The sequence below is a fragment of the Cololabis saira genome, chromosome 19 (assembly GCF_033807715.1).
Source record: "Cololabis saira isolate AMF1-May2022 chromosome 19, fColSai1.1, whole genome shotgun sequence".
Taxonomy (NCBI): Eukaryota; Metazoa; Chordata; class Actinopteri; order Beloniformes; family Belonidae; genus Cololabis; species Cololabis saira.
The window spans coordinates 36,261,375-36,287,313 of record NC_084605.1 but is presented as its reverse complement, the minus strand read 5'-3'; the positions used below and the strand labels follow the sequence as shown (position 1 = coordinate 36,287,313).

The 25,939-nt window shown below is 38.9% G+C and overlaps 1 protein-coding gene across 2 annotated transcripts in view; it reads right to left on the bottom strand.

Annotated features, from left to right (window-relative positions):
* The window catches only part of svild (supervillin d), an 84,310-nt gene extending 64,504 nt beyond the window's left edge, over positions 1-19,806 (bottom strand). Inside the window, exons 1-2 of one of the 2 annotated variants that reach the window (XM_061709357.1) lie at positions 19,720-19,806; positions 2,841-3,342 (exon numbers count right to left, since the gene is read on the bottom strand). In XM_061709357.1, coding sequence (XP_061565341.1) covers positions 2,841-3,214 — 374 coding nt within the window. In that variant the 5' untranslated portion in view covers positions 3,215-3,342; positions 19,720-19,806. Of the gene's footprint in view, positions 1-2,840; positions 3,343-12,146; positions 12,168-19,719 lie in introns of those variants that run through there. The other variant, XM_061709358.1, reaches the window with a different exon arrangement.
* Between the last annotated feature and the right edge of the window lie 6,133 nt (positions 19,807-25,939).

The window sequence follows — 25,939 nt, the reverse complement described above, 5'->3', positions numbered from 1 at the left end:
GCAGAACAGCCAGAACCACAATGCGTGTATAGTGACTATAGTCACAGTACAACTATGGATCTTTGTCTTTGTCTTTGGTAGGACAGGGCTCAAAATTGGGACCATTTGGTTGCATAAAGCTGAAAGTGAAAAAAAGTGCCAAGGAGGAGCTTGTTTTCAACTAATTTAAATCCAGATGGTCAAATATGACTAAAAACATGAGCTCAACATGACTTATGAAAAACAACAAGTCATGTGCCGACGTCGCTGGTGTTTTTAATTACAACTTTAATCATTGGCAACACATTAGCCCACGCTTGTAATATCACAATTATTCAATGTCTTACCGAACATGTACTTTGGCTTTCTATTTTGAGACGTTTTTATTGAATTTAATTGTTAAAATAATCAAACAATATTTAACTTGTGGGAATTATTTTAGGAATAAGTAAGCATTTTTCAACATAAACAGTCTATTATACCGTATATATTGTTGGCGCTCTTAAATTTTGGTGGGTGCTTGTAAATGTTTGGCTGTGCTCCTAACTTTTTGAAATTGAGCAACTAAGTACAAAGTTAATTTTGAGCATTTATCAGGATGGATTTGATCACATTATCATAAAACAGAAACACAGACTGCAACTTTAAACACAGAATTTTGTTTTGAACATTTTTTTTTTTCTTCCAAATTACACCCTGCAGTTGTGTACTATGGTTCACATGCAAGATTTAATCAACCCAAAAACCCTGATGTCACTGTGGTTACTATGAAATGAGATTAATATAGCCAACAGTCAAAGATTGAATGTAGGTTAGATTGTAGGACATATATATATATATATATATATATATATATATATATAAAAAACATACATACATACATACACATTATATATATATAAATATATATATATATATAAAGATATATCTTTAGTTTATATATAGAGTTGCTGCTGGAGCGGCATTATAATGAACAGCCGACTGTCAAAATGTGACGTTTTGAAATGTCACTCTGCAACTTCATCAGCAAAGGATTCCTGTCTGACGCAGATAAACCTGTTGACAGTTCTCATTATCAGAGCGACAGCTGAGCTCCGGTTTCCTTGATGCTATTCCTGTTTCAGACACAAAAACATGCTGCTTATGAGGGGTCAGAGAACGTTTGGGACGTTCTAATCATGAATAATGCACAAGTCAAGAGTTTCATGTAGTATGAATTTATAAAATCTTTCAAGACACTTTGAAAAGAAAAACAGCTTGTCTAGACCTCAGACAAAATTCCCTGCACATTTTGCATAGGTGTGGCTGTAGACAAAACTTTACAAGTGAACTGTGTTCCACAGTTCACATCATCACAAAACTATAAAAGATTAGAATCTAACGTGGCAGGGATCGTATCAATCACATGAAAACATTCAATCATCTTTGTGCTTTTCAAATAAAAATGTAGTTTGTGACTTTGTTTTGACCGTTTTCTGTATCTATCTGTCTATATACACAATATATTATTCATTTGATCCAATATTAAAAGTTAATTGTCACTTTTATCAATTTAGGGGGTGTGGATGGGGCGGAGACGGGACTAGAGTAGATTGAGCAAACGCTCGAAAGCTCAGAGAAGCTAAAATTACTTGCAGCTTTTTTTAAAGGCCAATAATACAAGACATGTCTTTGCAAAACCCATAAAGTAATCTGTCCACAAAATCTCACAGGCTATTATTCACAAGAATCCTCATATCTTGCTTCATTAGGCAACAGGCACAAAAACTTGTCTGAGCTCACAATCTCTCCATCCCAAAGCCCCAAACTCTAATTTTATCTCATCACTCTGTCAATCTTGGTTCTTCTTTTCTGCATTGTCAGTCCCCTCCGGCTGCTTCTTCAGGAACAGACAAGTCCAGCTATGTGCGTGCAGCACAATCCCCGGCTTGATTACAGCTCAAACAGCCTCAGACCTCCGACTGGACATGTTTTCCTTCCATGTACGTACATTTCTTCGACGAGCATTCCTAGTAACCGATGAGCACGTGTCAAATCTTCCAAGTCCTCAAGACAATTCTACTTTGTTATCTTGCACTTACAAATAATTTGTGATCAACTCCATGCTCATACCCCTGACTGATGTAAATCTAAACGTGCAGCGTGAATGCTACCATCAAGTTGTAACAAACAAATGCGGTAGGCCACTTTGCACACCAGGCCAATTTTGGTCAAGCTTGCCTTCATGTTTATTTCAAAATTCCAAGTATTACCTTAATTGACTAGTTAGTTGCCTTATTTCATCCCCACAGCCATCAGACTTTATAATAAGCAACTGTAGCCACCCGAGTGCAATAACCTGTCTCTTTGAAAGTGCAATGAACTTTGCCCGCTAAATACCTCACGTATTTTTGCACATGTAAATATTATCAGTTTTTTTTGTGTTTACTATTTTTTCTCTTGTACATTGCTCATTTTTCTATATTTTATAATGCTCTTTTTCATTTTTATTTTTATTTTTTGGTTATTTTCTATTTTAATTTTTTGTATAAACCGTTGAGCGTGTGTGTGTTTGGCTGCTGCACGACTGAATTTCTCCTCTGGGAGATCAATAAAGTCTTCTATTCTATTCTATTTTGCCCTTGAAAGTATTCACTTTTATTAAAATCTAATGGCTCCCTTTACTAATTAATATAGGAGATACTTAAAAAACCCACAGACTATCAACTTAGTGCTGAATCATGACTCTTCTCTCTCTTTTTTAAGTCACCATGCCTGCTGCAGCTTTGTGTATTGTGCTCACTGCCAAGTTTACGACAAAAGAAAAAGAGAAAGTGAAGTGTGCTTTTGTATTACGCTAGGGACTATGTAAATAAACCCACCTGAGACGAGATGACGTCTTAACGGAGGAGATATCCTCAGATTTGGAGGATGGAAGTGCGTCTGTCTTGAGGCGAGCGGCTGCCTCCTTCTCCTGGACGGCCCCCTCGCCGTCTGCTACTTTATTCTTGAAGCCCCTTGTGGTGTATGTTCGCTCTGATCCATAATCCTCGTGTTTTTCTTTCTCCTGGGCTGTTGAACACTTTGTTTCAGTTGTCTCCGTGCCTTTCCTGTCCTTTCGGACATATCTGGAGGTGAAATCCTCGGTGTTACCGTAGCGCTCGGCCAACTCCCTCCTTCTCTCTGCCTTGTAGCGAGCAATCCGCTCAGCCTTGGTCTCTGGGGCAGAACTCTGCAAGGTGTCCACTCCATCCATTTTGCAGTTCAATAATGTTTAAGTGATCAATTTCAAAGCAAGATTTATTTGGCTGATAAGGTTTCCGATCTTTAATTGTAGATGATTCCTTGGTAGTGGGGTCTCACTCCATCAAAAGCATTGCAGTCCTGCAAAACAGAAAAAAGGAAGGAAGAACCATCAATAATGCATCACTGCAGAAGGTAATTTCGGATGACTGATTCTACAGCTGTGTCGTTCTCGTAAACCAGGATATATTCCTCCCCAGATTTCACAGGAAACTGGCTCAGCCACAAAGTTTAAGCCAAGCCCTGCCCTTTCAACCCTTTAACATGCCCGCCCCCCCCGGTGAAAATGATGTCAGCCAGCTCCAAAACAACTATCCACAACAATGAGACTCATGTAACCTCTATTCCACTGAACAAAATCTAAAAGGAGGCTGGAAAGAAAAAGGGAAGCAATGAAAAAGTCAAATAACAGAATAATCTCCTTTTATTGGCTAATTTGTTGAAAATTTGTGAGTGGGGAAAAAAAAATCCCCTCTTTATCCCAAGTCATAATGACTCAACATTCACTCCAGAACAAATGCATAAAAGCGCTAAACTAAGAGCAAATTTGTTTGTCGGCCTAGTCATTACACTTTCACAGACTTAGGATAGACCACTGCATGCTGGAACAGGTTACAACTGCTGGTTGTGTCCATGAAATCTCTCATCCCATCTACACATATTCAAGCACAATAAAAACAGCCGCATTTCATACGATTGCTTTTGTCAAGTTTTCTTTTGGAGGCAAAAGAAAACTAAAAGAAAAACAAAGTAAGGAGGTTGAGCTTAAGTCATTTTGTTCCATTAAGTATTCTCAGAGCTGAAAACCACAAATGGCTTGGATGCAGAGCCTTTAAAACGGCACTCACTTAAATGTGTGCCAGCTGACAACAGCAATAATCATTATGGGCCGTTCTGACCGCTCCACACTTCAATAACAAGGGCTTTTCCATAGACATTTCTCACAGTGCAAGTATGCGTACAATGCTTCAGGAGAGGTGTTTTTATATAGTAGCGGGACACAGCTGGATGTTCCTGAAACTACAAGATAACATTTGATAACAAGCACACCAGCCCAAACTTTCATTGGACGTGGGATAACATACAGGACTGTCTCAGAAAATTAGAATATTGTGATAAAGTTCTTTATTTTCTGTAATGCAATTAAAAAAAATAAAATGTCATACATTCTGGATTCATTAAAAATCAACTGAAATATTGCAAGCCTTTTATTATTTTAATATTGCTGATTATGGCTTACAGCTTAAGATTCCCAGAATATTCAATTTTTTTTAGATAGGATATTTGAGTTTTCATGATCAGCAATATTAAAATAATAAAAGGCTTGCAATATTTCAGTTGATGCATTACAGAAAATCACAATATTCTAATTTTCTGAGACAGTCCTGTAAATGAGAGCACTCACCTGGACAATATTGGTATGAAAGAGTCAAGGTGAATGAAAGGTCAAGTGAAGAATGCTTCAAGAAAAGAAAGAAAACAGCAGAAAAAAAAGTGATCCAGTTTAAAGAATACCTTGTGAAATACTGACAACCTTCAAGCAATATGAGTACAACTTTTATGACCTTGGCCACCTGCTGGTTTATAAATACTGACCTAATACCAGTAACTTTTGCCCCCTTTAAAAACACGCGCACACGCGCACACACACACACACGCAAGCAGCACTGACATATACCACACCAAATCAGTGTGATTTGTGAATGTGTGTGCGTCAGCCCCCCTTCAAACAAAACAGTGCTTAGTTAAACACCGAGGGACCAGAGCGTCTCCCATGTGTACATTTAAAGGCGGTTTAAGAGACGTTCATGAGGCCTTCGCTATGGGAAACGTATGCTTTATACCATCTAGAGAACACTCACCATCTGGTTCCTAAATTCACAAGTCACAGCAGTTGACTTCTATGTCAGCTAATGCGGAGCATCCATACCCTTGTAAAAGTTTCAAGAGAAACTAAAACAGATCCCAGCATGTACCCAGGCTTGGATAAGGCTAAAGCTTTTAAATTAAGTTCATGATATGATACGAAAAACAATGTGACCTATTGAATATGGGAGCATAATTAACTTGCATCAAAAAGTCCACTTGACTATTGAAAGCCTGAAGTTTTGGAGAGCTATGCAGAACAATAACAACTGTATTTTATGTGATCTTAAAGGAGCATCAGGCTCCTTTTAAGAAATGAGACTCTCTAGCGCCACCCTTCACCACGACGGCCGTCGGGGGTACTGCAGCCAACAGTGAAGCCGGCACGGGAGAACGGGGAGAACGCGCATGCAGCGTCATGTGACGTCACATCTGCAGCCCAGCGCGGGAAATTTGGGCCCGAATTGCAGCACATTTTGCAGCACACAGCCTGTTCAAGGCAACGGAGAGATACACTAGAGGAAACATTCTTTTGGGTTTGGAACGCTTCATCTGACATTATTACTAGAAAACTTAAAACGTATACGAATTTTTTTCATAAATCCTGCCTCAAGCTCCTTTAAGGGTTCAAGTAAAAAAAAAAAAAAAAAAAAAAAAAACTGGGTTTGTATGTGTATGTATGTGTATGCATATATATATATATATATATATATATATATATATATATATATATATATATATATATATATATATATATATATATGTATATATTAATGAGATAAATATAGTAACAATGCACATATATATGCCTTAGGGTTTTACCAGCATGGTATTAACCATTAATATGTGTGCAGACAAGGTAAAAAAAAAAAAAAAGTCCACTGAAAGCCTGAAGTTTTGGAGAGCTACGCAGAACAATAAAAACTGTATTTTATGTGATTTTAACATTTTTCATTAAGGGTTCAAGTAAAGTTATTTAAAAGTTAGCGTTCGGTTCGATTGCAGAATACATCATTCTGCAATGATGGGGGGGGGGGATTCAAACCTAAATTTAGTCTTTACTTTGACTTCAGATTTGAGTTTAAACTGGCTTGTTTCTCCAAAAGAAAGCCAGCTAACAGCCTTATGAAGGCAAAAAGAAGTGGAGTTTGGATGTTGACTTCAGGACTATGCAAACACTTACATAATCTTCAAGGTTTCTACCTATAAAAGGAGAGCTGCACAGTGCACTTAAGCTCGTCCGTGTAGATCCAGAACGTCGGTGGTGCCTTGTTTGGAAGCTGTCGCTGTTATTAGAAACAACAAGGGGAGACTGAGAACACAGTGGTGAGTCACACATCAAACATCATCACTCCCACCAGCCAATGCAGGCTCACCCGGAACGTTTGCTTGGTCATGTGACCTACTCAAAACACGGCAGCGTCTGTACCTATTTAGGGTTATTTCTTACGATATACAGCCGAGTGAAGCATGCGGAAACACGCAGGATCAAAAAGCATCAAGATGGCTCAAGAATGCTAATAACAGCGTGAGATGAGAGGTTTTGAAGATGAAAAGGAAAAACATATCAACTTCCACCTGTATTAGATAAGAGCCTGAAAGTGAGCTGGTTAAATCTGCCGGTCCAAAACATTTACATGAACACTGAATCACAGCGATGGTTGATGGATGTTTCTGTACCTCCTGAACAAAATGTGAATGCCTTCATGTGCAATTACTGTCTTTACCGGGCAATACTTTTCTTCCCGGACTATCTGTGCAATATTCCACCACATGTGTAACTATATGTTTATTATCTGTAAATAGGATCTCGGGTCTTGATTTCACTATTCAAATGCACCTTAACCTTTTTATATTATTCATAAATAATTCATGTGCAATTACTGTTTTATATTATTTATAAATAATTCGTGTGCAATTACTGTTTTATATTATTTATAAATAATTCATGTGCAATTACTGTTTTTACCGTGCAATACTTTTTCCCGGACTATCTGTGCAATATTCCCCCACATGTGTAACTATATGCTATTATCTGTAAATAGGATCTCAGGTCTTGATTTCACTATTCAAATACACCTTAACCTTTTTTATATTATTTATATTTCTTATTGTCTGCACTGTCTTGCACTGGAGAGGTGATGCTGCTTTCAATCTCACTGTACCCAGGTATAATGACAAAGTATTCTATTCTAAGCATAGGTCTGGTTCTCGTGCCACGGTTTGTCATGCGCGGTATCTTGCTATACCAGTTCTACCATCCAGTTCATATGGGCGCAAATGTATTTCTGCTCTTGTCGTGTGTCTTTTTGTCCTACTAGGATTCATTACTGGCTGCTAGAAGAGCATTTCTATAAACAGAACTCAAAAGGCTGCACCAAATAGCCCTCTGCATAAAATCTTGAGTAAAGGGGAAGTTGCTCATGAGCCTGGGAAATGTTAAATTAAAAAAAAAAAAAAAAAAAAAAAAAAAAAAAAAATGGGGGAGGGAAGTTGGGGTTGTTGAGAAAACGTTGAAGTTATTAATTGACAAGACATCTCCTTTGTGTTTAAAACTGTCACTTCAATGTTTGGATTTCCTCTTGAGTTTTTAAATGTTTAGATCATTTTAAATATTTACTTATTTGCAAAGAGCTCCAGTGATTACACACAGTTACTTGAGGTTACATAATAACTGCTTCACTAACAGCAATATACCACTAATGCAGAAGTTACAACGGCTAAAATAGTTCAAAGATTATTGAAATGTTGGGGAATAGTCTATTTTTGTTTGATATACTCATACAGGCCATTCTGAAAAAGTTAAGGCCAACCGACTGAATTCAAGTCCACATAATAAAGGGAACAGAGGGGTGGGAAAGATACAAGTCCTGCATTTAAAACGGCTTGTAAAAGTATAGATGTATTAACAGAATCATGCGCTAAGGAGCGCTGTAGGGCGAGAAGTTCAGAGCGGCATTGCTGGTATTCAGAATAATTTATAACAAATTAAACGAACTTTGAACTTAAAAAAAAGGTGGGAAATTCCCACACATTTACAGCTGTATAATTTAATCATAGGGTCCCTAAGAATGCAGGAAGCATGCAGAGAAATGCTGAAAAATGGACTTAATTCTGCTTTGGTGTATCCACTCTTCACCACTGTTGAAGGCCAAGAGCTCCCACTGCGGTAGAAACATCTCTCACTAATGTATGTATCGCCAGGTTTGATTCATATGAACCAGGGCCTGACATTACCCATGTCCAGGGCCGGTAAACTATGGAGGTGCACAGTTGGGCACCTGAAATATAAACGGAGTAACTATTAAAGTTGAATAAAAATCAAATTAACATGAAACTAAATCTGGATTCATCAGGTGAATAGTGGCAGTTGGTGAACCTTACGGTGGCATTAGCGTAAGATAACTAGTCCCTATAAACATTTGTTACGTCACATCAAGCAGACGCTTTTATCCAAAGAGACTTACAACTGAGGAAAAACAATCACCCTACACTAAACATAAAATATGGAATGTATAAATACAATACGGAAATGGGATTCAGCTGGCCAATTTCAATCAGTGCACCTCTATTTCTTTTTAAAATCCCTGATCCAAAACAGAATTTTGCCAGGAAACATACAAAAACAACTTCTCAGTGATTTGTTTAACCTATAATTAATTTGCATCTTCGGCTTCATGGGTATCTACATCGTTTAACAACCCACTTGAACCAACATTTATCAAGCACTGACTTCAAACCAATTTATTCAACCACAATAGTGCATCAGAAAATAGAGTGGGAGGGGTCAGATTCAGAGCGTGTAATACTTTAAGTCACTCTTGAACAATAAACAGCAACATAATAAATGCCCCAATATTCCTCATCAAAGGCAGCCCGTCAGGACTGTAAGCAGTTAAGTACACCATCTCTCACAAAAACTGTTAGAATAAAGTTTCAATCCCAATTACAATGCCAACACTTCATCCTATTGAAAGAAATGCAGCTACACTTAGCGAGAGTTTCAAAGGATTCTCCAAACTGGAGAGTATGTTTGTCTCACACGACATGGGCCGTCATTCACATGACTCAACTCTCTTCTGAGTCATAAGGAAAAGAAGCAAAGAGGGGGTGACAGGATTTGAAGGACGGAGGAAGGAAGAGCAAGCAGAAGGTGGGAGAGAACCATGGAGGGTGGGGGAGGATATGAAAAGAAAACATTTAGATAAGAAGAATGTCATTTTACCTTTGAATGGATGTATTTGCAATGTGTATGTATGTATGTATGTATGTATGTATGTATGTATGTATGTATGTATGTATGTATGTATGTATGTATGTATGTATGTATGTGTGTGTGTGTGTGTGTGTGTGTGTGTATGTATGTATGTATGTATGTATGTATGTATGTATGTATGTATGTATGTATGTATGTATGTATGTATGTATGTGTGTGTGTATGCGTGTATATACATGTATGTATGTGTGTGTGTGTGTGTGTGTGTATGTACAGTAGGCCTGTGTTGAAAAAAATCGATTTCCCAATTCTAAATCGATTCTCATATTAATTCCTAAAAATCGATTCAGATGTCTAAAGATCGATTTTTTTATTTTTTTATTTTATTTATTTATGTATTTTTTTTTCATCATTACATTACAACTTTTGGTTATTTTTTTGTTTATGCCCAAAAAAGGAATGTTTTGTTGGACACGAGAATAACTGGTGCCATGTTTTTGCCTTTAAATATGTTTAAAGGTATCAAAACATTAAAGTGTTAGGTTATAATTGCATAAATTGTCTATATTTCATTACTTTATTTACTGTCTTGGGGTTACATTTGCAAAAAATGCTAAAAACCAAATGCTCAAAAATTAAAAACCAAAATAGACCGAAAATGGAACAAATAAAAACGGAATGTGGGAAAAAATAAAAGAGATTTAATCCGTCTGTTTCCTCCCTGGATCTGTTTGGTGATTCTGCCCCACGATGTTTCTGAAAGCAGTTCTATCAGCATTCTGGGAGCTGATTGGTCCTTACAGCATCATTAGCTGCCAATACTTGCTGTTTAATCTCAATATAATACTAGTAGTAGTATTTTGCATAACTACAGTCATATGCACATGCAACAGCTCAAAAAACTGTTTTAATACCACTAACCCAAATCAATATTGGAATCAAATCGGATCGAATCAAATCTTGATAATCGATTCTGAATCTTAAAGCAGCACAACGTAACTTTCAGCTTTTCTGAGTTTGGCGGCATCTTGTGGACAAAATCGGTAGTGTTTTACCAGAAAGAACACTACGTTTCCCATGAGCACCAGCGCGTACTGCCGGAAAACTCCTGTCCCGTCGCTGCATTTGTTTTGATGAGAGGAGACGGGATGCTTTTCTGTTTCACCAAGTGAACAGAAGGAACGCAAAAAAAAGATGTTAAACTGCTGGAAAGGAACTGGAATTTACCGGGATACCTTAAACAAGGAAGCCAGGGAGCGGTATATGGAGAAAATAATGATTATTAACGGTCTGGATCCATATGAAATCCCTAAGAGATCCCTGAATCCCTGAAGAGCCATGTGTTTCAATAAATTTGTATAATAGTACAACATACAGTACATGTTTTGTATCCCTTTTACTTCTCTTTTCTTTTTTTTAGACTGCTATATTATGTTGAAGAGGCTCCGAAGCGTGAGCAATATTTTTGTTTTCCTCGTGAGATTATTTTTTTCCTCTGCAGCTACAAATAGAGTTAATATTTTTTCCTCAACAAACTAGTTTTATGTGAAGATTGGGGTTAATTGCTCCGCAGAGAGCTGGCCAGCAACTGCGTTTAGCTGGCGAAGTGGGGAATAAAACCCGTGTTTTGATCCGACGCCCGTCTGTGTGAGTGTTTGTGGTTTAAGGCTGTTTATGGTTCTGCGTTAAATCGACGCAGAGCCTACGGCGTAGGGTACGCGGCGACACGCCGTGGGTCTGCGTCGATTTAACGCAGAACCATAAATCATGCTTTACTGTGTGTTTGGACGTTACAGCCGCGATCCAAAGCGAGCCGACGGCTCTTTCACTCTTTTACTCTGTTATATCAGATACTTGGCCTGCGTGGTTCTGCCTCCGAGCAGGAAACCGTTGAAAAGTTAAACCATTAGGGTCTTTTCCCCACGTCTGTTATGTGGAGCTGCTGCAGCCACAACGCAGCAACAGCTTCTGCGGAGCTCTGAGCTCCAAGCCCCGCCCATTTTCGTCTCGACTGCGAATCGGGAAGGAGGGGGAAGTGACGTATGCCGTAAAGCAGTCAAAGTCGTAACGATTTGTAGTTTTTTAGTGTGGCAGGGTTCCTACCATGCTCCTCAAAGTTACATAGTGCCAGTGAAGGTGATACAGACCCCCTCAGACCATGACAGAGGTGTCATTAAACCTGTTGGAAGTTGATGTACCATCACAATGACTCTGGAAATATGATATTAAGGTGGAAAAGTTACGTAGTGTCGCTTTAAGAGTCGGAATCGATTCTTGACATCTGAATCGATCCCCAACCCTAATGTACAGTACAGACCAAAAGTTTGGACACACTTCCCCATTTGTTTGAATGAGAAGGTATGGTCTGTACTGATGAAGGAAGGTCAGAGGAAATGTACGGTGAATTCAAGAAGAGAATAAAGAGAAATGCACAGGTGAGAAAAGACAGAAAGGAGATGGATAAAAAGACTGAGTGATTGGCTTTTGTGAAAGTGGATGGCAGAGGCTATTCTGGATCTATGGAGGAGTGGGGCTAGTGTTGCTGCTGGGGAGGAGGAGGAGGAGGAAGAGGAGGAGGAGGAGGACTGGGTAAAAACAAGGTCTGAGACTAATCCATCTGTCCCCCTCCCTCCCTCTCTGTCTCACAGAGACAAACTCCTTTAAATCCCTTTTACCAGAAGTCCTGCTGACTGTAGCCAGTCACCCAAAGGCAGTTGACATAATAACCATAATAGCCTGGGGGGTACACATGCCTATCTGCCTTCACTTTAACAAAAAAAAAACAAAAAAAAAAACGACTGACCTTCTTGGGCCTGAGCTACCTCCTTTACCAGAAAGAAAGCATCCTACTTTCCTTCAATAAAGCGTTAAACTTCCAGGGGAGCTTGAGTGTGTTTTCCTCTATTCACAGGCTAGCTCTTTGTCTCAAGTCTTCCGGCTTTCCATTTTGCTGCATTCAGAGGAACTATCAAATGTGACGTATGGGAAAACAAACACATGCACACTGTAGTGCACACGGACCGACATGCAACAGGAACAATCACTAAAAGAAGCCAAGAGAAACACACACACACCGGCTCTCCAGTAAGGCTGCAATCATGGAAACCAGAGTGGTGAGAAGGAAGGGTGGGGTTTACGGGGCTTTATCTAGCCAGGGGATCACACACACACACACACAGACAGAAAACACATGTGGTGAGTTTGCTGCCTGTCAGAACGACTCCAACATTGTTTTCCTTTTAGACATATTTACAGAAGCAGGCATAATAAAAGAACTTACCACACCATTTACATCTACCATTGTTGTATACTGTTGAAGAGAAGGAACAGCTGCCCCCCAGCAAACTTTAGCTGCATTAAATTTGCCTGCTTATGATGGGGAAAAAATGCAAATTACCAATGACATCCATCAGCACAGAAACAAAACTTTGCCACGCCTTCAAAACCTAAATTTTGCGCAAGACACCCCACCATCCTTTCTCTACCAGAAACTTCCAGTGTTTACTTTACTACTTCCTGTCACCACTTCCTACCAATTCAGTAAATACAGTGCACTGCCATTCATAGACCTGAGTGTAAAAACTACAAGTAAGGGGTAATTTCGACAAAACATATGTGCTGTGACATATTAATGTGACAATTTCTGGCCACTAGAAAATGTACAACAACTTATTTCTCCATCAAAGTAATCATTTTAAAAGTGGGCAACAGATAATACACTCATGATGATGATTACACATAAATCAATGTGCATGAACTCCAACTTGCATACATTTGCCCTTTCCTTACGTCGGTAAAGTAATTGTCTCACTTTTTCTTTTTTTTTTTTTTTTTTTTTTTTTTTTTTTATTTATAGTGCCACATTTTCTCCTCGGTTAAGTTTTTCTCCTCTGCTAAGTGAGGTTTCTTCTTCTAAAAAAACAGATTTTTCAACTGCCCGTTAATTTATGAACATGGATGTCATTGCTGTAAAATGCAGACAAGGACAGAAAAGAAATGGGGTGAAAAACATGAGGAGGGGTGAAAACCAGCGGGGTGGAATGTCTCATCCAGAGAATCCTGCTGGTGGGGTTTTTCCCTCAGCTCTCTGGTGTCCACCGTGCAGAGCAGACGCCATCTGGCCAGCTGGAATGCAACGGAGCAGGGGGTTGGAGGAGTTAGAGGGGCTGCTGTCTTGCAGGGGGATGGGTTTGGGCCGGGAGATACAGAATTAACAGTAGTGGTATTAACCATGTCATGACAAACAACGAAAACTCTTTACAGCCCAACAGAAAAGCCCAGAAAAGTTGGTATCAACCCTGTCGTCTGAGACATTTCTGCAGATGACTTTCAAATAATGTGCAGTTGATGTTTTACGTTAGTGATATTTTTTACATCTAATGTGTAAAAAAAAAAAAAAACACACAACCCACTTTCTAACAGATGGCAGAATTCAGACCTACAGTACGTACATTTTGATAGATAAAAACAAGAAAAAAGCAGTTACTTTAGAAAGTACTGCTAAAAAAAATGTATTTTGTTCAAAATGTAATGGCAATAAGATGAAAATTAAAGCTCCACTTGAAGAAGTTCCTCTTTAGACTTGGTCTCAGGAAAGATATGATTGTGTGAGGCACTTTGAAATGAACCGCATTGACATAAGGTCTATAGTCATAAAACAACCTCTTCATTTGACTTACCAACCATGTATTAGAGCGTGCATGTTTTATTCATGGTGACATCTGTCACTCCGGTCGATATAAAAGCATGAAAACCTCAGCAGACACGCTGGCAACATGGCTTTAAGTCAATGACAGAGTCAGGTAAAATTCTGTTCAGAGCTAAAACAAAGTCAAATGTGGAAAAAACTACTTGTGCTGCGTTAATGCGATTATAATATCTGTATCAGACCAAGTTCTTAAGTATGACCATATGCTTATGCCATGCAAATATTACCTTGGCAGCAGAGCTGCTGACCAAATACAGTTAGCAATGTGGTGCTGAAGCTGGAGGTGGTCCACGCTATCTACGATAGATTTATAAATATATGTCTTAACAGAGATTAGCCGGCGAGTAACCCCTCACACTTTCCCCCGTGGGGTTTCTATTCCACACACTGTCACATCCCTTCTGCTTTATATAAATATTTGTACTGCAGAACTCCTTGGCTGTACAGCTGAGATCCAAATCCAACTAAGGGCTGAGGAGAAGACGGGTCAAGCCCAGTAAGAGTGGAGAAAAGGGGTCAAGTGGGTGGATCTGACTGACTGTAGCCAACTTTTACAGCTCAGCTGCTGCGTTACCTAACTGCTAAGTAACAGAGCCAAGAAGCGTATATCTCAAGCTGGGGTAATGCTTAGAATTCATCTCCGTGAGCAGGTGGAACAGTATCAGGAGGAATAATTAAAAGCTATTTTATTTGTACATAATCACATAATTGGAATATGTTCAACGTTGCCAAGCGAGCAAGAGGGAGAGAGAACACATGGAAATCTTTTTCTTTTTTTTTCTGTCCCAGTGCGCAACAGGGATCTATTGGCTGACATTCAGCTTAATAATCAAAATTCTCTTTTCATTAGGCTGGAACTGTGTAGTAATGAACATTTTATGTTCTTGTAACTTTAAAGCAAGCATCTGCACTTCTACTGCAGCCCGCAGCGGACAAACCATAAACTGGATGAAGAGCAATCCTTTTGCATATTTTGCGGCTGCCGTAGATTTTCCTACAGGGTTGGAAGGTGAAGTTGGGGCTACGCTACACATTTAAAAAGGGAAATTTCTCACCTCAGCCTGTTATTGCAACTGTCCAAAACGTTATGAAATTCAATATTTACTGACATTTTGCTGAAGGAAAAGTCTTGCACAGAAATGTTGAAGGAGAAAAGTTATTGCAGGAAACATAAAAAAGGTAAACATGAGGGAACAGGGTAGCTGGGGCTGCATGGATTCAGTTTAGAGAACCGTATTAGAGAAACAGTGGAACATTCACTTGTGTTGGTGCTGCTTTCTCAAACTATGGCAAAATAAAACCAGCCTTCACTTTTCAAATTTCACTGTTCTGACTTTGAGATATAAAGACACACAATCAAAAACTGGTGTCAATGACAATGATCTGCCCTACAGGTTCTTTTTCAATTATTATTATTTGCATAATCATTAAGGCCCCATTTCAGAGTTGGTAAATAGCTGCTAAACTTCCTGTTTTGTAACAAAGTCTTGATGTAATTTTGCTGATCATATTACATGATTCATCACAAATGGAGAGTCACACAATACATGATGTCTGGCAGTGACTTGGTCATGCAAATGTCTGAACCTAATATTTCAACAAAATACATGTACAAAATGAGGCACACCTACATCCAAAACAGGGGATGACTGATTGAAAACTATCCTGGTGCAGTGTTTTTTCTTGTTCCTTTGGGCCCCGGTTGAGAAATCAAATATTGCGACACACAACAAAATGTGTGATGTCCACGTAAATCTATGCCAGGTCTTAGATTAAGGATGAGGCAATCAGTGCGAGCAGTTTATGCAAAGATCTGTACAGGGCAAAAAACTACAAATGACAAAAGAACAAACTGAGTAAAGGAAGAATTTAGCCGTTTCTTTTCTCTCATTCTACTATATATACTAGTCATATTTCTGTAATTATACATATTTTTTATTTTTACTTTTTGTCTCTTTTTACCCCCCCCCCCCCCCCCCTGCATGTGTGTGTTAAGTGTACTGCTGCCAACAAAGTAAGTTTCCCCACTGAGGGAGAAAATAAAGGATTATCTTATCTCTTATCTTATCATATGTGCTACCGAAAGATTTGAAGATGGGTAAAAAAAAACAATAAAACAATAAAAAAAAAAAACATTTTATTTAGGATTCACTGATTGGCTGAAGGTTGAACAGGGATTCCCCTGACAGCTCCAGATATTTGTTTTATTAAATATTGCCTTCAGCAATGGCTTGTGTTTGCACATGTAGTAATCTAAAAGGGCCCTAAGGGAGTCAGACTGTGATTTATTGCCTTTCACACCTTTGATTTCTTTTTTTTTTATGTGTGAAATCTAATGTTGGTAATCCTGAGATGGGATTCTGGTTGTTTGTTTGCCCTCATAACAGCTTGCACGATAGACAAGTCCTCTACAAAGCTATCCCCAACTAACTACAGTATAATGAACTAGAGTTTTACTCACAACTTAAGCAATTCATTTTCTTAATGATCAAATACTTCAAGTATTAAAATCGCAGGAAGATAGCTCAAATGTCCAAATGTCCATTGTAAAGCTGATCGTCTCCACTTTCTGCAGCTGATATTAAATATGATCAGTTAGTCTCACTGTCTGCAGAAAGCAGTTTTGTGGTTTGGTTTATAAGAATGTACATGTTATCAGATGTAGATGTAAATACTCACTGCTGCATCTGTGAACATATCTGATACTGGTATTATATCAGAACAACTAAAACCCCAACAAGGACACATCGGTCTCTTAGCTTTGGGTCTCTGGGGTCATTTGGGATTACGACAAATCAAAGGACTGAGAGACGAGAAGAGAAGAGCCACTACCTGCATGGATCCTTTCTGATCCACTCACTATGCTGCTTTCTCCACAGGCTCCACATTACTTATCAATAGCTGCGCAATGTCCATCGACTTTCTGTTATTTCCCAACGCAAGAACAAAAACATGACGGTAAGCACTCCCAACATGTGCTATCATGCTCGGTGCTGACGCACAAAGAGTCTTAATCAGGCATACATCAGTTTTCATTTTCTGTTCTTGTTAAGACTATCTGGATGAAGAAGGTCTTAGAAAAACCTGTTGTGATCTAAGCAGATGAGGTGGCCGACAGTGGGAGAATGACTGTAAATTTAAGTGTACAGCCGGTTTCAGACTGTGATTTGCAGTGTTGGCTAATATTTAGTCTGTTCAGATTACAGGACTTTTATAACTGAGGGTCTTCAAGAAATGTTCTAGTTGAAACTAAGCGTCTGATCACCGAAGGAGGCTCACACGTTACAGAATCAGCATGGTCGCTTAATTGGTCTTTTAAACCAATTTTTTGACAAAATACATGAAGGGAATTAAACATAACCACACCTGATTATTTAAACTTTGACACACAAAAAACACAAGCAGTCTAAGCAATGACCTGAATCCTACTTTTTTTTTTTAAAGGACAAAAGGACATGTGGAAAGGAATAGGGATTTCCAATTCAGGATTACTTGATACTTTGCTCCCTCATTGGCTTTAACTCAAACAGGGATTCCCTCGATGGCTCCAGATATTTGGTTTTGCTAGCCATCCACAATGTCCTGGTGCTGGCAAGTCCACGATGAGCCTTTAGGTTGGTCTTAAATCTAAATCTAATGTCCACTCCCCAGAGTTAATTTGGCACAGAGGTGTCTATGAGATCGCTGACGGCCAAATCAGGCCTAAAATAGGATCTTGTGAAAGAGTCCTAACTGTATATCTACAGTAACCCGCACAGGACAAACCAATCACTTGAGAAAAGGTAATGTCTAGTCTCGAAATGGCAGATGGCTCTGCTAAAATAATTCACCACCTTCCTGTGTAATAGTGAGTAATTAAAGTGAAGGAAAACTATTTTAAAGACAAAAAATAAATAAAAATCCTGAATTGATTACTTTAATTCCTAAACGTACATCATTCTGAACATGAAGATGTGAAGCACCTGTTGGGACAGTAGATACAACTCAAGAATATAAAACAAATGAACACCAGCTAGACATTTACAACATCCTACAATGAGTACTGTCACCGTATTTCACAGGAAATCAAACAAGTCTCACATTGCCCAACAAGTCAGAGCAGACTGACACAGAAAAAACACCAATTAAGTTGAATTGATAAAAACCAATTAAAAGAGTTACACCTGTACTGCAAAACTGGAATGACTCAAGCTCTTAGATCCGCATTCCGCCTTTCTTTCAGGCTCATTCATTTATTTCCTTCCTTCCTTCCTTCCTTCCTATCTTCCTTCCTTCCTTCCTTCCTTCCTTCCTTCCTTCCTTCCTTCCTTCCTTCCTTCCTTCCTTCCTTCCTTCCTTCCTTCCTTCCTTCCTTCCTTCCTTCCTTCCTTCCTTCCTTCCTTCCTTCCTTCCTTCCTTCCTTCCTTCCTTCACGTACGTTGTGCGTTGATTTAACACAGAACCATAAATCAGCTTCACACAAAAACGTCATCAACGGGAATTTATCGTTTTTACCGCGAGATGACAAATTCTTACCGTGGGGAATTTTTTGGACGGTTTATCGTGAACGGTAAAATATCACCCATTCCTAGTTTACAGTTTAAGAAAACTCAAATATCCTGTCTCGAAAAATTAGAACATTCTGGGAATCTAAATCTTAAACTGTAAACCATAATCAGCAATATTAAAATAATAAAAAGGCTTGCAATATTTCAGTTGATTTGTAATGAATCCAGAATGTATGACATTTTTTAAATTGCATTACAGAAAATAAAGAACTTTATCACAATACTCTAATTTTCTGAGACAGTCGTGTAATCTGCAATGACATCAAGGTACCACGGTCTCCAAGGTCTCCACCGCAGAACAGAAGGAAAATGTTCCCTGTAACAGTGGGCCGTGACTCTTTCCTAAAACATTTTGTTTTCACAGGTGGTTTTGGCCCAAATGTTCACTCCTTTCTGTGAGTGTTTGCAGAGGGCTGGTGTTGTGGGGAGAGGGCAGGGCAGCAACACCCAGCAGGCTGGCCAATGTGCTGACCTGAGACACTGGTGGAAGCATAAAAGCCAGCTGGGCTTGGCTGTGCGTTCATTCGCTCTGTTTTCACAACAAACAAGATAAAAAGGTGAAAAAAGGTGTATATGAAAAAGGGGAAACAGAAAACAAGCGTGGGCTTGAAGTGCAAGCTTTAAAAAAAGAGGCGTTCAAGTGTTGATGATGAGAGTGAGGAAGGAACTATACTGACAGCCGCCGAGTACGTGTTGCAGCGTTTTTCGCAAAAACCCTTAACGGTGACAGTTAAAAGCTTCATATTTCCTTGAAACCTCTCTCAAATAACATCACATCGTTCACAGGAAGCGCACGGTTTTGATGGTTTGTGCAAAATGACACCAAACAGCGGGAGCGACAACACAACAGAAGTTACACCGCAACGACTGACTCACTACACAAGTATAAACTTCTCGCAGCATCGCGGTAATACTGGTAATACTGTTAATAAACATCTCCCCGAGCCTCAGCAAAGCACGACAAGATTAGGTTTAATCACCGTGACACAACACGGTGCAGGTTGAAAGCAGCTCGCCTGTGTTTTGGTGAGGTTTAGTGGCAGCGTTAACGTGAGCACGCCGTTGGTTTCTGCCAGTAAGACGATAGCAATGGCAGGACACAGCAGTGAATCAATATTTACCTTTGTCTGGACTGTGTGGTTTTAGACTCTCATTCTGTAGCCGAAAGCGGAGGGAGAAGTACAGTTCCGTGCAGCGAGAGCGAGGACTGAGCTGCTGCTCCGCTGTCTGCAAACTTAAAACTGCTCGACGCTTTTGATTGGTCGAAAACCAGCACGGTGCTGCGTTCACGTGCTCCTGGTAAACGCCCCTTTCTTCTCATGACCGCGAGTCGTATTTGGTTCAATTAAAGATAGAAAATTAAAGGGGACCTATTTTGGCATCTTATACCTATTTTAAACAGGCCTTGAATGTCTTAAAAAGAAGCTTTTGATTGTTTTTGCTAAATAAATGAGAAATTCAGCCTCTGAGCCATGTCTTTATCTTCCCATTCTCTAACCTCATTATCTATGAGGGATTCTGAGTGGGCGGGGAGGCTATCAGAGCGGTGGATAAAACAGAGGCTGCGTCCGAAATTCCACACTTCCACCCTAATGAGTATGCAAAATGAGTGTGCGAGATTTTTTAGTGCGTCCGAAACATTAGAACGTACTCAATAGTATGCGCTATCCATACTCATTCTGGAGAATTTTTTGAGTGTGGATTGATGGACACTAGCCGAGCAGAAACTTCCCACAATGCAATGCAGCGGCGTTTGGTTACTAAGTTATACTTATATGTCATAAGTATAATATTAAGTATAATAATATTATTACATAACATTAATATTATAATATTCATATATAATAATATTATATAATGTCATCTTTTTTCGGCCAGAATAAAGGAAATAGCGGAGCGGAGGCTGCTACTGCTGCTGTGACGTCACTTCCTCCCTACGGCAGGAAGTGACGTGTGTGCTCTTAATAATACGTCCGAATGAATGCACACTACTGATATTTACTCAAAAGTGTGCCGAATTTAAGTATACTTTTTAGTATATACTGTTTAGTACGGCATTTCGGACGCACCGAGAGTGGCGACACTTCCATAGGACTCCGTTGTAAACCGCACTTCCGGGTTATGGAGCCTCTGTAGTTCCACAAGTGGCGTTGATCCCGTTGGATCCCGTTGATTTCAGTGGCCGCACGTCGAGAAACTCCTGAGGAAAGGCGATGAAATATCAACCAATTCTAAGTCACTATGGGCCTGATTTACTAAAGATTTGCGTGCGTAAAAACGTGTGCAAACTTCACACAGCGCAAACTTCACACAGCACCCGCAAACCAATGTGCGAGCTGATCTACTAACAGCGTGCAAAGAGGACTGCGCCTCTCAAATGAGCAAAATAGCACACGCTGTTCATTTAGTACTTTTGCCCTGATGAATAATCAATATGGGGCGTACCCGCCAGAAATCGCTAAATAGGCTACTGGGAGGGGAAAATGCAAATATGTCCATTTACCACCCGCAATGAGATTTACCAAGCCTGAAAGTTTTTGCGGGGATTGTGATTGCGTCTATATTTAATACGTTCGAAAGGAAGGTGCTAATCTGCCCAGCATTACGCAGGGATGCTTGTTGGTGCCTGATTTGAGGACTGGGGTGGGGATGGCTCAACTGTTAAATCGAGTATTATTCAGCAAAAGGTTGCCACAGGAGGCACATTCATTTTTTTATTTGTGATAATAAATAAATCACGTGTTTTCATGGAGAAAAAAGTGTTTCTTATTGTGCGCCTATATGTCCTGCAGTTGTCATACCCCGGTCCGGTGTGGTGCCGTATTCAGCACCCCTGCCGTGAAAAGCACCCCCTCGTCTGACAAAAATGATATTCTCATTCCGTGTCACGTTCTGTTTAGCGTCCAGTTTTGTGTTAATGATTCATGTTTAAATGCGCTCATGGATTCCACAATAGTCATACTTTCCCACAATCACAGTCACAGATAACAAAAATCGGGTAAATGGTTATTGATGTCATTAATTAATAGCCTGTTTACTGTGTTGTCTTCCATAATATTTGTAAATATATATAATATAAACTCCTAAGTATGTGTTTGTGTGAGTGTGTATATATAAATATATTGAAGTGTCAGTGTGTTGTTTTTTTTCTTGGTCTACTTATCATTGAATATACGAGGGGGTGCTTTTCACGGCAGGGGTGCTGAATACGGCACAACAATTTGCCTCTTCCACTAATATCTCAAACTCCAACTCAAATTTCATTTTGCGCTTGCGACTATATCCTGCTTTCCATCCAGACTCTCCATGGCGCAAAGTTTGCGCCGCAAACCGTAAGACGCGCAACACCTCATTTAAATACTGCGGTTTGCACCTGTTATCAATTGCGCACGCAATCTTAGTTGATCACCCGCAAACCACACAACAACAGCACGCGCAAACTTTTTCAGTGCACACGCAATTTAGTACTCTTTATTTAGGATCTTAGTAAATCGGGCCCTATGTGTAGTTATTATATCGGAGGCGCTTTTTATGTTAGATATGATTTTTTTTCAATTTTTAAATTCATACATTTAATATGCCAAAACATTGGTTTAAACACGCAGCAGATCACCGGTTACCACTGAATTAATTATATTGTTAACCTCTGATTTAAAATAAATATTACCTGTTTATATGGGATGTTGAGTTGAATTATTTTAAAGGTAATCCTGAAAGAGCCTTGTGAAGTTTCTGCTGTCAATAGACTCCACAAGTGGGTTAGCTATAAATTACATGAGCAGCAAAATAATTTTGTGGCTGTTCCTTTTCTTAGTTGTGTATGTGAGTCATGTTTTCTTCTTGCAGGGTTTGCTGTTCCTAAAGCGATGCATTCTCCACCTCCAGGAATGGGAACAAAGTGACCCTTTGCTGAGTCACTTTTTAATTTAAAAGCACATGTCATCATCTGCTTGTCTTGCTTTTCTTTTATCAGAGTACAGTGGATGTATTTTAACCCTCACAGGTCCCAGGTTCTCAAAATATACACAGTTATTTGAATAGCATTTGAATCAAGAGTTCCCACACATATTGCATTTACGGTAACCATATAATAATGGAAGAGTCGTTTTAATAGGCAGTCAAAGAGCTATTCCCCTTTCACACTTTGACAATTTTGTAAATACAAACCCTATTGAGGATCTAAAACTGGAAGTCAATGATTTCAGTTTGAGTAACAACACAATATTGTATTCCCCTTTGCCATTTGTTTTAGTCTTCTGACCCAGTCAGATTATTTAAGACCAGAAGATTAAACCCAACTACAGGAATTACAGTTGGCGCTGACTTAATATTGCTTTATTGCTTATGTTTTTAGCAGTGACAAACTTGGGCTGCAAGTATTTTCTTCATATCTTTTGTTTACTCACCATATCTGCATGCCAGAAAGGATTGTTATCTGTAGCGGTAAATTTGGCTTTAGCCTCTTTTGATGACTTCTGTTTAGAAAAATCACTGTTACTATGTTATCATCATCTTTTCCTTGATTTTTGTGTGTCTGTCCATCACTCAGACATCATTTATGTCAATGATTTCCTCATATATTTTATATTTTAATGTAAAGAGGGCATCAGTAACTTTTACTCTGTTTAGTTCTCTCCGTGACAGCTTGCTATAACGTAATACTGCAGCGCATCCTACTGCTCAAATTTGGGTTACGTGCAACATGTACCTCTTAGTTGTGTACCAGAGAGGTACAAACGTATGCTTTGACATAAGCAAGCTTTTGGAAAATTTCAGAAATTTCAGGAGCTTGGTTTTTCTGAGAGATTATTTGCTCAGCTGTTGATGATTTGTTCAGCCGTGCTCGTATCATTTTCTTACTTTTTCAGGAGAAATGTCACCAAATTACACTTGTCTATGTCGGACATAGAACTAGGTCCAAAATATTTGGATAGTGACAGAGTTGTTATGGTATTGCCTGCATACACTTCCACAGAAGATATGAAATAAAACAATCGAGCTGTGATCAGTTTTAATCGATGAGGTTTCACAATTTTATGGCACTTACCAATTAGGAATTACAACCCGAAACCTGGAGCCCTCAGACATCACCAAATTCTGTTTCCCAGCTTCTGATATGTACTTTGGCAGGCATCACCGCAGTGACTATCAGCTGTTGAGTGTTTGCAAACCTTTTTTTTTTCCGGGTTGAAATCAGGTAACTGATTTGGCCACTGAACAATATTCCATCTCTTTGTCTTCGAACAATCTTGCTGCTTTTGCAGGATGTTTAGGGTTACTATCCATCTGCCCTGAATCAGAACTGATCAAGCTGTTTTTGTCATTAGTCAGTAAACATCTGTGAGCTTGTTTCACCGGCAGCTATACACTCCCACACCATGATACTGCCTGCACCGTGTGTGACACATTATAATTCCTTTCATACTTTTCTCTTCTCACTATCTGATGCAAGTTTATCTTGGTTTCTTCTGTACAAGGAAGCTGAATCCAGACCGTAGGAGTTTGTTTTTTTATAAATGCCAGTCTAATCTGGTTTCTATGACGGAGTATGAGGGCCAAACTAAGAAAAAAATAAAAATAAAGTCATAATAATATGAGAATGGGCCGCTCGGTGGCGCAGTGGGTTAAGCAGCGGGCCATATACTGAGGCTACAGTCCTCCTGCTGCAGCGGTCGCGGGTTCGAATCCAGCCCGCGCACCTTTGCTGCGTGTCTTCCCCGTTCTCTCTCTCTACCCCTTTCCAATCTGCATCTCCAATAAAGGGCCCCTAGAGCCCAAAAAAATCTTAAAAAAAAAAAAAAAATAATATGAGAATAAAGTCGTAAAATTACGAGAATAAAGTCATAATATTACGAGAATAAAGTTGTAATATTTTGAGAATAAAGTCGTAATATTACGAGAATAAAGTCGTAATATTAAATATATTATAAATATATAAATATAACTTCACAAGATGCTCAATATTCTTCATTTTAACACAGGGAGAAGATGCTCTTCCTGTTAGAGTTCTCATACATTATATTGTCATAATATTATGACTTTATTCTCATAAATTACGACTTTATTCTCGAAATATTATGACTTTATTCTCGTAATGCTTATTCTCGTAATGTTACGACTTTATTCTCGTAATGTTACGACTTTATTCTCATAAATTACGACTTTATTCTCGTAACATTACGACTTTATTCTCATAATATTACAACTTTATTCTATTACGACTTTATTCTCGTGATATTACGACTTTATTCTCATAATATAACGACTTTATTCTATTACGACTTTATTCTCGTAATGTTACGACTTTATTCTCATAAATTCCGACTTTATTCTCGTAACATTACGACTTTATTCTCGTAATATTACGACTTTATTCTCATAATATTACAACTTTATTCTATTACGACTTTATTCTCGTGATATTACGACTTTATTCTCATAATATAACGACTTTATTCTATTATGACTTTATTCTCGTAATTTTACGACTTTATTCTCATTATATTATGAATTTATTCTCGTAATTTCCAAATTTTTTTTGTCTTAGTTTGGCCCCAATACTCCGTCGTAGGTTTCCCTGTTCTTGAATGTAGGGGTTTTCACCTTGCTTTAAACCTTATGTATTTACATTGATGAAATCCTGTCTTGTTTGTAGATCTTGACATGCCTACCTTCGCCAGTGTGAACTTGACTTCTGTTGATCTCGTTAAGGGATTGTTCTTCACGAAGGAAGGGATTCTGCAATTACCCACTTTGATTGTCTTCTGTGGTCTCCTGGCCTTTTAATGCAGTTGAGCTCACTGGTGCTTTCTGGGACTTGTGACTTGGCCATCTCTATCACAGATGTATGTTGTTTTTCCGGCCTTATAGTGACCTCATCCACTTACATTGAGATCTTCTCAGATCTCATAAAAGTAGCTATAGTCAAACAACCGCTAAAAGCAAACTCCAAACCTGATATCACCTCCAGACCTTTTATCTGCTTCATATTTCTTGATTTTTTTCTCGACTGGACCAAACCTGGCCAAGTAACTTCTCTTCCATCAGTTGTCCAAATACTTTTGAGCCTCTGAGCATATAGGCACGTTTCATAAAATGGCTTTTGTTGAACCGGCTTAATCAAAACAGAAAGTGTACACTTCATCACATCTTGATTGTTTTATTTTAAATCCATTTGGGTGGTCTATGAGGGGAAAATTAACCAAACCTCTGTTATTGTCCAAATACGTCTGGAGCTAACGGTATATTACAGTTATGAGAATATAAACTATTTTACTGCTTTTTCTTTGGTTTCTACTCGAGGTTTGTTTGGGATAAACCCACAGGAACAAGCCTTCTGAT